The 16,827-nt window shown below is 41.0% G+C and overlaps 1 protein-coding gene across 1 annotated transcript; it reads left to right on the top strand.

The window, feature by feature from the left end:
• Positions 1–694: 694 nt before the first annotated feature.
• MYLIP (myosin regulatory light chain interacting protein) lies at positions 695–14,437 on the top strand. Its single transcript, XM_060244251.1, has 7 exons — positions 695–949; positions 2,843–3,033; positions 9,147–9,332; positions 10,090–10,287; positions 11,344–11,508; positions 12,074–12,494; positions 13,083–14,437. Exons 1-7 carry the CDS (start codon positions 863–865, stop codon positions 13,170–13,172), a joined length of 1,338 nt encoding a protein of 445 aa, XP_060100234.1. The 5' UTR covers positions 695–862; the 3' UTR covers positions 13,173–14,437.
• Positions 14,438–16,827: the final 2,390 nt, after the last annotated feature.

The raw sequence follows: 16,827 nt of genomic DNA, 5'->3' as shown, positions 1-16,827 counted from the left end.
CAACAAAACCTGAGGTTTGTTTTTTTTAAAGAGACGCAGAAATCCCCTGAGAGTTATTTGGATATGATTTGGCATTACAGCCGAGAGAGTATGAGGTTTTGACTGGGGAAATACTGACGTCTTTAACATTCTGCTTCTCATGGGAACCTTAGGGAGGCACAGGACGTCTAGCAAAAACAAGCATTGCTTTTCTGACTGCAAGCCAGACAGGCGATTTTAATTAGCGAATACTGACAGAAACACTGGTACAAATGGGCGCTTGGCTTGCAAGTATTTTGCTTGCTAGACGCCACAGTTCGCGTAAAGAGCAGGAACATTTCCGAACATCGAATTCCCATCTCTTACATTCTTCCCGTTCAGGATGCCTAAAACAAACACAGCAACTTTGTGGAAACCCTGCTCTTGTGTCCTTCCCCCCCCCATCGCTCTCTATCTACTTCCATTCCCGCCTGCCCCGCACATGGGAGATGCAAACTCCCTTCGCTCGGGAACCAGAAGTCTCTAATTAAGCGAACGCAGACCGCAGCCTCTTAATCATCATAACAACCCGCCCCCGTCCCTTTCCTACCGCTCTCCTCCCTTTTCCGAGCCCTCACGCGAACGGCGCTCTCGGTTGGCTCTGACGGCTGCATGTAAACAGAGCGGCGCGCGCCCATTGGTGGAGTTTTACCCGTGGGCGGGGCCTACGGGCTGAGGGGAGAACGCGCTGAGGAGATAGAGGAGCCGCAACTGGCGTTCGCCTTCAGAGCCGGAGGAGCGAGCGGGAGAGGCGCAGGTGGCGCAGACGGGCACAGGCTGAGTTTGGGTGGTTTTTTTTTTCTTCCCCTCTCGGTGTGTGCGACCGAAGGACAAGGCAGCGGCCATGCTGTGCTATGTGACCAGGCCGGACGCGGTGGTGATGGAGGTGGAGGTCGAGGCCAAAGCCAACGGCGAAGACTGCCTCAACCAGGTGAAGAGCTTCGCTCTGAATGGCCGTTAAGGGGGGGGGGTGGCCGTTAAACCGTCAACTGCTCCGACTCCCGCGTTCTCGCCGGCTCGAGCTGCCAATCAAACCAGACTCCCGCCCCCCCTTCCTCCTCGCGCTCATTCAGAAACCCTCGAGGGCTGCAGGGGAGGCGGGGAAGGGGGGAGCCGAGCCGGCTCTATATTTTACGATTATATTATTATTAGTTATTCTTATTCGTCGGGAGGGGCGGAGGAAGGATTGCGACGGCCTCCTCGGTGCGGAGCCTGCAGCATCGCCGCCGCCGTGGCTTCGACTGCCTCCCACACGCAGTTGCCTGAACGGGATCCACCGCGAAAATGCCTTCGAATCCCCGTCTTAGGAGCGTTGAGCCACGTGGCACGTTGCAGGGGCGACGGCAGCCGGAGCTGACTGCTGCTTCCCCTCGCCCCCCACAACCAATGTTCCCTCTAAGCTGCAGAGCCTTGCGAGCAAAAATTCTGCTTTGCGAGGCTACTGGCGTTACAGTAGAACAAAGCAGGAGTCAAGTGGCACCTTTAAGACCAACCGGTTTTTTATTTAGAACGTAAGCTTTCGTGTGCTCTTAAGCACACTTCATCAGACGAGGAATCTGTACCATGTTGCATTCTGGGCCACTGCCCACCAGCTATGTATGGCTCTGCTCAACTATGTATGGTTTCGCTCGCTGTGCCGGATTCCTCGTCTGATGAAGTGTGCTTCTAAATAAAAAATGGTTGGTCTTAAAGGTGCAATTTGACTCCTGCTTTGTTCAGCTGCTTCAGACCAACACGGCTGCCCGCTTGGCATTACGGTTGTGAGCTGCTGGCGTTAATGTTGTGAGCTGCTGCATAAAGGAGTGTGCGCTGGGGTCATCCCTCCTGAGCTTAGGACAAAAATGTGTGAGCTGGAGGCTAAAAATCTGTGAGCTAGCTCATGCTAACTCAGCTTAGAGGGGACACTGTCCACAAGCCCCCCCCCCGGGACTGCATGAACCACTAGTGAATGCTCAGTTAGATGGCCACTCTGTGGCATGCAATGGACCTGTGTGACCATGGGACACTGCACTCCTAATGTGGACATGAAGAGGTCTGGGTGGTCTGTTTTGTTCTTATCCCCCAGCCCACCAAGCACAACGGATCAAATGTGTTCTCTCTGCACATAAATCCCTCCGCATCTAAATGCTCTACTCCTAAACCCCTCAGGAAGCGCAGTCTAGTTGCTCAAAAGCTGGTCCTGCTACATCCCTGGTTTGTACTTAATAACTCTGCATTGGTCGCTAGCGTTTGTGTCTTGGATGGTAAAGAAGAGCAGGGATCCAATAATGCCCAAAAGACTAACCAAATATGTGGTGGGGTAGGAGCTTTTGTGCTCACTTCTTCAGATATGCACAACTCATGAAAGCTCCTACTCTGCCACAAATTTTGTTAGTGTTTCAGGTGCTGCTGGACTCTTGCTCTGTTCCTCTGTCTTGATCTGTCTTGGATGGGTTGAGGGAAGTCTCAGTGTTTAGGTGCCTAGAAGATGCTGAGTGTTGTTGAGGAACTGGAATTATCCTTGCTGGTTAGCTTAGGCATGGCTTTGGTACTGGGATGATGCAGGAGGTTTTTGAGCAACTGGATTGGGCTTTTGAGGGGTTTAGGTTTGGAGGGTTAACAGAACGCATTTGATCTATTGTGCCTGGTTGGCTGGGAGATAAGAACAACCTGAGAGAGCCTTTTTGGATTTTTTTGTGGGGAGGAGAACATAATGTTTCTGCCTTAGTTCAGTTGCATCTCCTCCAGTATCAAGTGGAATTTTAATGATTGGTAGATTTCCTATTTAAACCGCATATTGCTTTTTCTCTCCTTTATACTAACTTTAGTATATTTTTATTTATAGGTTTGCAGGCGTTTGGGGATCATAGAAGTTGATTACTTTGGACTCCAGTTCACAGGCAGCAAAGGAGAGAACTTATGGCTGAATTTGAGAAACAGAATATCCCAGCAGATGGATGGCCTGCCTCCTTACAGACTGAAATTACGGGTCAAGTTCTTTGTGGAGCCCCATCTTATCTTGCAAGAACAGACAAGGTAAGGGAGAATGGCTCCCCAGTGAAAGTTGTTTCTAACCGCGTAGCATGTGAACTGTATGTACAGTTTTAGTTTTGGTCATCAGTATGTTTGGAGTTGAATATAATGTTCTTGTCTTGTAAAGTTGAATTTACTATGGTAAATAAAAATCCCTGTAACAGCATTCAAAGTGGGGAGTTAGAAAAAAAGACTGTAAAGAGTATTGGCTCTGTTGCCCGATGGTAACCTCCTAAGAATGTTACTGTAGGTCATTCTATAATGTTTCTAACAGGAAACTGTTCTCCCAGTGTTTCAACTTTACTGAACTCCTTTTAATCTGCTCTCATATTACACTACTGGTTCAAGCAGCAACTGAAGCCCTCTTTCAAACCACAAAGGGAAAACAGCTGTGTTTTTTCAGCACTGAGAAATACATTTAATATGTTATTCTGTTCTTTAAGCATGAATTGAACTATTTACACAAAACAGTCTATAAACATTTAAAATGTGTTTGCAGAACATAACATTTCTGTGTGGCAATGACTGGGTGGGTAGTTGTGATAACATTTTGCACTAGCTGTCAATTGTTCGAAATGTAGTGTAAAGGTATGGTGAGGAAACAGAAACATGCCATTTTGTACAGAAATGTTTGCTTCTATATTGTGACACATTTACCTTACATTTATCCTAAAAAGACATTGCAAATCACAGTGGTTGCAAAGTATTTTGTGAAGCATTAGTTCACTTGCTGTTCGGTAGGTACTGTTGTCAGTCAATACCTCAGCCTTGCAGTGGGATTATTTGTGAGGCAAGTTGTTGCGGTGCTCTGTGAAAGGACACCTTGAAAACCATCATATGTTCTACTTATGATTGCACTGTATCTGATGCTGTATTTAATTTGAAATGGGTGTTTGAAATATTAACATGATCAGTGTGAACAAAATGAGTGCAGTGGCACTCAGAATTAAACTTTGTTGGTCTTAAAGGTGCCACTGGACTCAAACTTTGTTCTGTTGCTTCCAACCAACACTGGCTACCCACCTAGATCTATGATCAGCGTGGTTCACTGAAGTATTACATTTATGAGTTAGATTTTATTTCCTATTAGGCTCCTGTTGGAGATGTGTTTGGGCATATTTTAAAATAATCATATAAGTCTCCTCTGTAGATTTTCCCCCCTTTGTTCAGCTGTGCAGTTCTTGTTAAGGAAGTTAATGTGTTAATATATCTGATGAAAGCATATTTATTACATTCAGGATTTTGTTCATAAGAATACAGTATGGGGTAGGACTTGAGTGATGTTTGTTCTGCTAAACTGCATAATGCTTGACTTGCAGTAGGCTGAAAGTGTTCATTTTGTGTTAGTGAATGATTTAATTTTTGGTTCTCCTATCTACACTTGCACTGTGATGACTAGGAGGTATATTCTGTCATATTTATTGATAAATCAAATCTTATAGCCTGCTTGGAAAGGTCATGATTGCTAGCTAGCTCCAAACAATGAGATAGCAAGTATGTGAACACTTCTGTGGAGATAGATCAAGATCCCTTAGGGGAGGGATGGTAGCTCAGTGGTAGAGCATCTGCTTGGTAAGCAGAAGGTCCCAGGTTCAACCCCTGGCATCTCCAACTAAAAAGGGTCCAGGCAAGTAGGAGTGAAAAACCTCAGTTTGAGACCCTGGAGAGCCGCTGCCAGTCTGAGTAGACAATACTGACTTTGATGGACCAAGGGTCTGATTCAGTATAAGGCAGCTTCATATGTTCATATGTTGATGGGTGGCCTTGGTAGTCTGTAGCGGTACAAAAGAGCAAGAGTCCAGTAGCGCCTTAAAGACTAACAAAATTTGTGGCAGCATAGGAGCTTTCATAAGTCTGAAGAAGTGAGCAGTGACTCATGAAAGCTCATACCCTGCCACAAATTTTGTTCGTCTTTAAGGTGCTACTGGACTCCTGCTTCTTCTTTCTTTAACTACAAACACAGGAAAAATCCTGTTTGCCATTTGTCCTTTCAGGCTTCAGATTTTTAGCATTCATATCTCTTTTCCTGTTTGGAGTCTTGGCTAAAGAACAGGGAACACTTAGAGCACTACATAATCACCCTTGCTGGAAGAAGAAATGCCCTTGCATTGATGGTTGCTTGCGTATGCATCCAGTGATCTGAGATTCAATCATTTTCAGTACTTGCATTGTCAGCAATAGAGGCAGTTTATGGTATTGAGAAGATGGGTATAATGGTGTGCTAAGGGTTCAAAGAGTGGCTGGCATGTCAGGAGTTGTTTCGCTTTTTAGTATAAAATGCAAGGTTCAAACATAGATTATATCACTCTGAATTCATTAGCGTTTGAAAGTGAAATTGACTGCTTTGATTTGTTTTGGCCCGTTCTTAATATGGGTCAGAAGGTAAAATTAAATCAACACAGCTTCATGCTCAATTGGATAGGTGTGTGGTTTTTCAAATCAGCTTTCCACAGTGATCGGTTACATTTGCCTGTTCCACAGTGTTCTTCTACAGTGATGCACGTAGGGAAGAAACACTGGCAACTGTAATTTCACAATCTTTAATGTATTAAACACATTTCAGAACATTATCCAAGGTTCAGTGTTTCTTCATTTGGAGTACTTTACATATTCAATATGTTGTGAGGTTGAATACCCATTGAAGAGGGATGCAAAAGGTATACTTAGTAGCTTGATGATTCTGCCTTTTGTCATTTCAAACCTGATGTCAATGTGTTTTCTGCCTATGGCACTGAAGGTGGGGGAGGGAGGTTATCTGACACTGGAATATAGTCTTTCCTCCAAGAAGTTTAAGGCAGCTTGCATGGGGTTTCTCATGTATTTAAGATCACTCCTGGGATTCAGTCAAAATATACTGCTCCCAAGGTCCAGAAGTGTGTTGATGTGAAATTAGGCCTCAGAGGTGTGGCTGACGTTTCTGTGGTGCAGCGAAGTCTGTGGCTGCTATTCTGGGGAAGGAAGCAACAACAATGTAACTATAGGTCATTGACTGAAAGTAACCCTTGCTAATAGCTGCTACCAAATCAGCAACTGCTGTGCTGGAAGAAGACGGAGCACATGGAAACTTGACTCCTGATTGGTCTGCAGCTGTTGTTTTAGGCAGAGAGTTCTGCTTTTGTGGTTGAGGCTTCTCCTGAAACAAGTTAACAAGAATAAAAAACTCTGCTTCTGAAATCGTAAGTTATGCTGATAGTTGAGTAAAAAAAAATCAAACCCTTACATTAAATATCCTGAGCGTAGCATTAAAGCTTGTAAAGTTAGTTTTGCAGCTGAAATAAAGTGATATTTTAATATGATTATATACTTGGCACAATTTTACATTAGAAGTGTATAGTTACTATATTGCCTCGTATCCCTAAATTTGAGGTGATAAAGTCAGAATGGCTAGTGGACCATTTAGATATGACATGGATTTGAACAGCTCGTTCACTTTCTTAGACATTTGCATACATGGGAGATTTGTCAACTGTAAATTAAGTTTGTTTGTTTTTTCCAAATTACCTTTTATTATTAAACATTTAACACAGTAATACACAATAGTACAAAGTTGTAAGTTGTAAATTAAGTTTTAATGTGTTGACATTAAAGTAGACATCAAAGTGCAATAAAATTCAGTGGCAGGTATTGAATACATCTGACAACATTCAGTGGAGTTGAACAGCCAATAGTAACCTTTCACCTTGTTAATCAGTGCAGTAAACTGGAAACCTAATATGGGTAGAGCTTTATATCCTGCAATTTTATTTTCCTGTCAGCTGCTAAAGATCCTGGGTTCTGAGAAATCGAGAAATTGGGATTGTTTCACATGTGTAGCGTTTTCCTATATTTGTCATTTCTATGTAGTGTGCTGCTACAAATATCAGTGTCTTTGTTAGATCAGTGCCTCAAAAGAGGTGTGACTTGTTAAAGCTGGACAGTTGTTAAAGTTGGACAGAGGCTCAACTGAATATTTTTACAGTTCTGGTACTAACAAAATCTCATGTAGTTTAAAATGGTAGATATATTTTCAGGTAGTTAGTCTATTTCAAGTTACACTAGTATTTTGAGCTGTATGAGGTTCTTTGTCAGTTAGCACAAATGTGCCATAAGCTTTGGCTATAAGAAAACATGAATTGCTATGAAGTACAGTATATCTCCTAGAGTTCAAATACATATAAAACTGAAGAGAATACATAGTAGATTGGAGGGGGGCATTGATCTAGAGGAACCCTACAGCAGTTTTTTAGAATGATCTGTGGGCTCCTGTGGGTGAAAGATGGTAAGAATGATGCACTGTGTATCAATGCACTCTTAAATGTCCATGCATTCTTATTTGTCACTTTAATTTTAAAGAAGCTGTTGAAATATTTAATAGCTTTGTCCTTGAAACATCAAATTTGCATGAAGAGGTACAGGTCCAAATAGTAAATTAAAATAGTATCTTAATTTCTTGGGGATGAATCCAGATCTTCAGTTTCAGCTGGTTCAGTAAATGCCTTCTAGGACTAGATATTGATCCATTACAGGTACACTGGAGATTCTAAGGTTAGCTCCAAGAGCTCATATGGTGTTTTGCATACAGCACTTTATATGGCAGTCTCTGTGTTAAACTTTCTTGGGAAATGAAGACAGGCCTGTGAAATGAGCATTGACCTTTCTCTGAGACTTTTTCCTCATAGACTCACTGATTGAGATATTTTTATATATTCCTGTGAGTGTAATCTATATTGTATTATAAAAATCTCACCTTTTGTATTACCCATTTATGATGCGCACAAACATAAGGAGGCTTTTAGTATCATATGTGAGAGCACACTTTGTCCTACCCAGATGTTTCACTTATGCTGGATTTCTTCCTGTACTTGGTATGTGATGGGCAGCGTTGTTGAGAAGGATTGTTCAGTTGTTGGCTAACTGCTCTAATGTTTTAGTCGTACAAATGTTGAACCAAAGGTGCAGAGTGAAGGGTGGGCAAGTAAAATCTTGGTCTGTTTTTGATTTAAATCTTCCTTTGGTTTCATACCTTTCTCGAGGCATTGATTTACAGGGGAGGGGCCCTGTATCAGCTGATTATGGGGTTGACTGTGCCTTTTATTCCGTCACCCGCACCCTACAATTATGGGTGCAGCAGTTTGTGTATGAAGACAACAGAAGTACAGTAATTCTTAAATATCCACCATAGAAGTGCCTGCTTCTGTCTTATAAACAAGCCTTAGAAAGAAGAGCATGCACTGACTTTAATCTTTTTGTTGAGCTGGTTGAACAGAGAACGGTTATTACTAGGCAATCATCTGTAACATTTGGAGAAGGAAAAGGGAGTGTTCTTTACCACTGTATTCACCAGTCTTGCCCCTTGCCTCCCTCTTGTTATCTTTCATTCTGTTCTCCTCCTCCTCTGTGGTCCAGCTTCTTCGCCACCCCTGCTTCCAGATCCCTATTCCCATCCAGTGCTACAGATGTAGTGTGGTCTGGAAGGGAGTGGGAAAAGAGATAGTGAATACTGTTTTATTCACCATTTAGGGCTGAGTCATTCTAGGAACTGGTTTTGGGATGGTGCAAAGGACCTGTTGTCTCCAAAGCCAGTTTTCCAGCTTGTTTCTATTACACAGTAATAAGGCTCTGCTAGAACGGGACAGAGACACAGACTGTTGAGCAGGGTAAGACAAATGCCATGTTGTTTCTATAGCACCATCACTGTAGATAGCCTGGGGGAGAAACTGAAGCTACTCTGTGAAATGATTGAGGTAGATTCGGCTAGGCATACCCTTCCCCCCATTTTCCCGAATCTTTTTTTTAAATCTTAAGCTAAAGAAGCCAAATATTGTTTTTCAGTGTACTACTGTAATACAGTTACAGTGCAATCCTAAGGAGAGTTACTCTGTTCTAAGTCCATTGAAATGAATAGGCTTAGACTGGAGTAACTTTCCTTAGGATTGCACTGTTAGTATCTTAACTGCTCCAAATGAATTACTTTTACACTTCGTTTAGGTATTCTGTAAGTATTCTGTAGGTAACTTTCCCATTTTTTTTAGGTAGGTTGGGGAAATCAGAATGATCTTGTGCGGAAGTAATAACAAAAAACTAAAAACAAAAAACTAAGCATGCAAAACTTAAGTTTTCACTTGATTTCCTTCTAGGCACATGTTTTATTTGCATATAGTGGAGGATCTTTTGGCTGGCAATCTTCAGTGTTCCTGTGAGCATGCAATTGAACTTAGTGCACTACTTGCCCAGTTGAAATTTGGGGACTATAATCAAAATACTGCCAAATATTACTATGAAGAGTTCTGTTCAAAGGAGCTTACTATTGCTGTTTTGGAAAGGTAAGAGGGCTTGCTGAGCATGAAACATTTGCTCCAGTATTTCAATGGCTGACACTGCAACTGAAAATCAGCCTTTCACATTTGCGGACTCTGACACATGATGTGAATACAGTATCTTTAATATTAAGCAGGGCTTTTTTTTTTTTGCAGGAACTCCTTTGCATATTAGGCCACATACCCCTGATGTAGCCAGTCCTCCAAGAGTTTACAGGGCCCCTTAGTACAGGGCCTACTGTAAGCTCCAGGAGGATGGGCTACATCATTGGGGTGTGGCCTAATAGGCTACGGAGTTCTTGCTACAAAAATAGCGCTGATATTAAGGATGTGTTGACATGCATCTTCAATATTACCAACTGAGGCATCTTTCTATTGAAACTGGTTTTTACACATTACTGTGATAGAGAATATATTATTTCAATACCATAAGGAAGTGAAAGGTCACTTTACAGCTCTATAAGTTACATTCATAATCTATTCTGATGTTGATAAAATCAGCTTTTAAAAAAATTGAATATTTAATTGGTTTGGCAGCCTATGATATCTATTTTTAAATCTTAAAATTACATACAGCTTTTGAATTATATGCATTAAAATTAGGACAAGGATTTATTGATCTATGTACTACTTATTTTTAAAAGCTCAAATTAATAAAATATGAGCATAAAGTAAATTGTAAGTCAGCTTAACTTTTAAGACCAAAGTGCATCTTGGCTCATAAGTCTAAATGACTAACCTCTCTATCTCTTACTGTCCATAGCATTACAGCAAAACATAAAGAACTTGAAGGTCTGAGCCAGGCTTCAGCAGAATATCAAGTTTTACAGATTGTATCAACATTGGAAAACTATGGAGTAGAGTGGCATTCTGTAAGAGACAGTGAAGGGCAAAAACTTTTTATTGGTGTTGGTCCTGAGGGCATTTCCATATGTAAAGATGACTTCATTCCTATTAACAGGTAAGAACTACAGAATTTTTTCTGAAAAGCATTCATGTAAAATGTCATTAAAAGGTGTCATGAGAGTACTCACCTGTTTTTAGTTTCTACAGTGACTGTATTGTGGAACATTCAGATAGCATTCAGATGTGAATTTTTAAAAAAGAAAAAGCAAAGTCATTAAATAGCTGCAGTTATATGGAGTGTCACTTGGGACTTGGAGATTTCAGGGTGTATTTTTTTTCCTTCCCCCCCTCCCCCCCACCATTTGAACTTGGATTAAGTTCTGTGACTAAAAAAAGCAGTTGCTTGGTGTTTTGACCCCCCCCCCCCTTTGACCATAAAAAGACAAAATGAGTACAGAAAACCAAATTTATTTTACCTCATTGACTTTTCCCAGTATTGCATAGGTCCCAGGACAGGGGCAGTAGGCACAGGTTACACAGGCATACCTAATCTTGTCGATTCTTTCAGCACTTTTGGAATTTTGAGAACAAGGATGCAGTTAAATGGGGGTTAGGATCAGTTGCAAAACAGCTGCCATATGGAACTGAGGACACTCAAGCCAATCATCCTTTGATAGAATCAGTTTGTTCTGAATAGAAGATGAAGAAGATACTGGATTTATATCCCGCTCTCCACTCCGAAGAGTCCCAGAGTGGCTCACAATCTCCTTTACCTTCCTCCCCCACAACAGACACCCTGTGAGGTGGGTGGGGCTGGAGAGGGCTCTCACAGCAGCTGCCCTTTCAAGGACAACCTCTGTGACAGCTACGCTGACCCAAGGCCGTTCCAGCAGCTGCAAGTGGAGGAGTGGGGAATCAAACCTTGTTCTGCCAGATGAGAGTCTGCACACTTAACCAGTACACCAAACTGGCTCAGTTTGGGTCAGTGCCTGCATGGGAGATTTCCTGGGCTCCTTGAGTTGCATTATGCAACGAAGGACAGATATAGATTTTGTAGCCTTCACAATTTTCATATTAGTTTCTATTTTGCAATGCATTTTTTAAATCACTAGTGGGTTTAGCAGACCACCTCTACAGATCCTGTCTGCTTAAGATCTTCCTTTTCTTCTAGGATTGCATATCCAGTTGTTCAGATGGCAACACAGTCTGGAAAGAATGTGTACTTGACTGTTACAAAGGAGTCTGGCAATAGTATAGTTCACCTTTTCAAGATGATCAGCACCAGAGCAGCTAGTGGACTGTACAGAGCAATAACTGAAACACATGCATTTTACAGGTTTGTTTTACTAAATTTAAGCTGATGATTTAAGTATCAAATATTCTTTATTTTCATACATAGGATTTAGAAGTTTGCAATGCATCCAGTGTCACCTCTATACAAACACTAATGAGGTATTGCTAAGTAGACACAAGTTTTATTCTTTTCAGAGGCTCTCACCATAGATATTCACATGACTTTTTTTGTAGAAAAGGCCTAGCAGGAACTCATTTTCATATTAGGCCACACCCCTTGATGCCACCCTTGTTTTGCGCAAAACTTTAAGTTAACACTACCTGAACTAGCATTCATGTCATTTTTTGATACAAAACTGGAACAATTGCTGAACTTGTACAGAAATATAAAAACTATGAAAGCGAAATTGAATTGCTAACAAACATCAATTTGGAAGAATTACTTTTTGACAGAGTATTCAAGCTAAGCATACCATTTTTGGGTTTTTTGGAATGGTCTTCAACTAATTGAAATTATCATTTTTGGCTATCCTGCGACTAAACAGAACTAACTTACTTCATTGGGTGTTCCATATTAACTGAGCCTGCATGCACTTTTCGCTCTATAGGTGTGACACCGTTACCAGTGCTGTCATGATGCAGTATAGTCGAGACTTAAAAGGCCACTTAGCATCCTTGTTCCTGAACGAAAACATTAACCTTGGCAAAAAATACGTGTTTGATATTAAGCGAACATCAAAGGAGGCTTATGACCATGCACGACGAGCTCTTTACAATGCTGGCATTGTGGATCTTGTTTCAAGAAGTGACCAGAGTCCACCCAGTTCCCCCCTTAAGACTTCAGAAAGCAGTATGAACTGTGACACCTGCGAAGGTCTCAGCTGTCAACAGACAAAGGCTCTTCAGGAGAAGTTACGGAAGCTTAAAGAATCCTTGTTGTGCATGGTGTGTTGTGAAGAAGAAATAAATTCTACTTTTTGTCCGTGTGGCCACACTGTATGCTGTGAGTCGTGCGCAGCACAGTTACAGGTAACTATAAAGCCGCTTGTAAAAACATAGCATGTTTACATTACTAGCTTTCAAAAACCACTGGCAGAATAATAGAGTAGCACCAGGAATGTGTAATAAAAATTTTGTGTTCCAGCAGGCTGCTGACCATTGTTTCTGGTAACACTAGCTGGATCATACCTAGTTATGACAACAAAGTTTTAAGTGAAATTGCTGGAATATTTTACTTAGCCTTGAGATTCTGTGGAACTTTTTTTTGCTTTAATTGCCCTGAAAAACAAGATTTTGTTTTGTTACATGCCTAAATTAAGGAAAATCCCAAATGGATACTTCTGCCTACACAGAGATCAAGTGAACCCCAGCTTGTATTTTAAAAGATGCCAGTGGAAGTGCTTATTTGTTTAGAAATGAAAATGTATTTTTATAAAGCAAGTAGGGCTTATTTATGTAATTAGTATTTAAAAATGAAGCTCTATTTCTGAGCACTGGTACTCAGTACCAATTATTGTATTTCTGATAACAAACTGATTATTAAAATCTTTGACATATATGAACTATTGACTCTATACTAGACACAATTGAATGTTCCAATTTCTGTTTTCTCTCTAGTCATGCCCAGTTTGCAGATCTCAAGTAGAACATGTTCAGCACGTCTATCTGCCCACCCATACCAGTCTGCTTAATCTGACGGTAATATGATCTTTGTGTCATCACTGAAGGATAAATACCATATAAGCTTCTAAGTCATCTTGTACTTCCAAAATACTATGTTCACTCCAGCCATTGATGAGGAAAGGAGAGAATCTGCCAGCAATAGCAGTCAGAATGGCCGCTACAAAACTGTTTTTGATTGGAGTAGGTGGAGGGGAGAATGTTCAGAGTGTTAGAGAACATGTTTAGGACATACTGTGAATGATGTATAGCCAACCTCATGTCACCCAGATATATTTTTTACAGAAGATGGCGATTTTTTAAAAGAAAACTTGAGAATGAGAGGTGGACAAGTGACTCAGTAGTATCCATCAAGGGCCATTCAGTTTGTTTTATTCTTTTTATAAAGATTGTTTTAAAGTTAACTTCACTTTGCATGATCACTCCATTTATCTTTTAGTGAAACTAGTTTTAATAACTACATTTGCTTTATATCGTTTAGGTTCTGCTGTTAGTGTTACCAAAATAAGGAACCATTTTATTTTCAGATCAGTGAACTAAGAACCTAAGATTGCAAAGCTTTAAGCAAATGGTTATATTTGTTTCATCAAAAGTAAAGACTAGATAACTCCCAAAATTACCATCGATTTTTGAGTTTACCATTGAATTTTGAGTAAGCTTGGCAGCCTGGTGGACATCTTTTGAGAGACTGTTGAAGGACAGTATATGTACATTTGAAAAAGTGGAGCATTTAATGTCTGTATAAAATTTTCACTTGCAAGAGTCCACTTGTGCTCCCCCCCCCCCCATTGTATGCCCTTTTTCTTGGGAGAAACTTTAATCCTAAAACAGTATAATCTTAATAGGGTTTTCTATAATGCAGTTGTGTTTAAATTATTCTTTCTAAAAGCCGTCTTACCTTCTGCCATATACCCTCTCCATGGGCATTTTGGACTTTGGTCAACTAGTGAATACTCCAGAACATTGAAAACTAGATGACCATATGTGGGTGCAATACTAGCTCAAATAAAGGCTAGACAAGTCACTTTACTGAGACTTCCTAAATATACTTTCATATTGCCTTAATGTAGCAGTAATGTGTGTATGCATTTGTTTCTTTGCACAGACATTTTGTCAAAATATTAAAGCTCTACTTTTTTATGGCACATTAGCGTATAAACCTTACTTCAAGAGGTATTTATTTTTTCACTTTGTAAAAAAAATTGTTTCCACATGAAGCAAGATCTGTCCTATATGGTAGACAATGTTTGTCTTTTTTTATATTCAGGTTAATAAAGGACTTCCAATAGAAACTGGCAACATTTCTTTATTTGCATGTTAATGTGTAAGTATAGTTTCAGTTCCTTGTGTTAAAGGCCTGAGGCTGAAGTGATAAATTGGGGAAACATTCGCTCTGGAAATCAAGCTTTCTTTATTCCCTGTGTTAGAAATGCAACCTTACAGTCATCTCCAGACAGGCACATCTGCATTGATGACAAAAAAAAATTATTGGGACTAATCAAAGCAACACCAAATGATGTGCAAGCTTTCAAGTCCACCTAACACCTTAGTCAGGCAGATGTTACAAAAACAAAACAGCTAAGGCAAACCCTAGTGCCAGCTCTAATGGTGGTAGATGCTGACAGGGACACAAACTTGGTTAGTGGCTGGTGGCGTCAAACTCCATCCAGTACTTGTATTCAGTGACAAAGTGAACAATGGAGGTACATCTCAAGTCGTGTCAAAATGAAGCCCAGCTAGATCCAAATATCACTCAAAAATCCCTTTGAGGGTACACCATTCCTGATGCAGCCGAAAGCAGAAGGAAGCACACGTTGATTTCCCTTTTAACCATGTTGTGGTGCTGCTGTTTACAACCTATGTCTTTTCCTACTGATTATAAATTACACAAAACTTCATGGATGGTGATTTTGCCCTCTCGTAACTACAGTGATTGTATCGGTCGAAGTCCGAAAAAGTTGAGCAAACTACTGGCTGCTAGGTATGTTTCTGTCAGCCCCATACAGAAGGATTTGAATCAAAGGTTACATTGTATTGCAACTATGTGAACTCCAGTCTCATGTGACTGATTTTTAGTGTTTTACCCTCTATAAGGCATGAGAATTTCTTAGAAAACTGGTATGTTTAGTTCCAATTTAATATGGAAGATTATCTTAATTCTTCAAGCTGCCCTGAATTTTAGAACAAAGTTTGAGTCCAGTGGTACCTATAAAACCAGACACAGGAAGAAAAACTTGAGCGGTTTTCCCACTGAGCTTACCTCGGAGCGACGTCTCTCTTCACCGCGCAGAGTCTGCGCGGATTTCCCACCAACTGCTCCGAGTAACCAAGTAGAGTCGCAGCTTTTGCATCGCTAATGTAAACTGGTTTTTAGCGGTTTCCATTTGCGACACAAAAGGTCAGGAATTTCCTGGTTCCTCGGAGCAGTTGGTGGGAAATCCGCGCAGACGCTGTGCGGTGAAGAGGGACGTCGCTCCGAGGTAAGCTCAGTGGGAAAACGGCCTTGGTCTTTAAGGTAACACTGGACTCAGACTGCTTTGCTGCTTCAAACCAAGATGGCTACTCAACTGAATCTTAGTTGCAAAGAAATTGTATTAAATATGATTATATTGCATGAAATTTATTCACTTTAGTTGAAGGTATACAAACTTTTTCCTGAAAAATCAATGTTTAATTTTCAAATATTATTTTTTTGTATTTTTATGTGCTTGTGTGCACTTGGAAGTCATAATGACCACTGGGGCCCTGGAGAAAATTCACAGAGGTAGCTGAATAAAACCTGCCCCTATCATCCCAGCTGGCCTTCCAAGAAGGTCTCCCATCCAAGTATTTGTGAGAGTTGACCCTGCTTAAAACTTCAGAGATCTGATGAGATTGGGCTTGCCGGAGCTGTCCAAGACAGGGCCAGTCTACAAGTTTATTATGCCCTTTTTTGCTAACCAATGGTTACCTAAAGTCTCCACTTCCGTATTCTGTCCTTTCCACGATCTCTGTTAGGTTTGGCTGATTGACTGGCTCAAGGTCACCCAGTGAGCTTCCAGGGCAGAGTGGGGATTTTGACTGTTCCCTTGCTGGCTCTCATAGACTAGTGGTACCTTAAGGTTTTTTTTCCAACATACACATTTTGTGGATGGCATGTATTTTAAAAAGTTTTGTGAGGTTTGAAATGATTTCTGGGATGTCCGGTGTCGACTTTTTTCCAATGGTAATAAACGTGGAAAACATCTGCAGTGTGTGTGGTGATGCTGAAGCTGGTTTGTGGACATTAACAGCATAATTAGTGGACACTGTCACAAAGAAAGATGCAGTATTGCCAGGCATCAGTTACAATATTGCACAATAATTTCAGATGGATAGCCGAGTTGGTCTGCCATAGAAGAGCACAATTAGAATACAGTAGCATCTTGAAAAAACAGATGAGCGAGAATACCTTTAAAATCCTGTTGATCTTTATGGTGGTCATAAAGGACTCATCTTGCACAAAAAGCAGGGGTGTTAAATGTGCAGATGGTTAGTCCGGAGAGTCTGACTTGGTGGGATCAACATCCCATTCCACTTAACATATGAACCTATGAAGCTGCCTCATACTGAATCAGACCTTTGGTTCATCCAAGTCAATATTGTCTACTCAGACTGGCCGCGGCTCTCCAGAGTCTCAGGCTGAGCCACCGTCCCTCCCCAC

Source organism: Heteronotia binoei, chromosome 7, assembly GCF_032191835.1.
Source record: "Heteronotia binoei isolate CCM8104 ecotype False Entrance Well chromosome 7, APGP_CSIRO_Hbin_v1, whole genome shotgun sequence".
NCBI lineage: Eukaryota > Metazoa > Chordata > Lepidosauria > Squamata > Gekkonidae > Heteronotia > Heteronotia binoei.
Note: the sequence above shows the minus strand (reverse complement) of the source record. Positions and strands in the feature narration are given on the sequence as shown.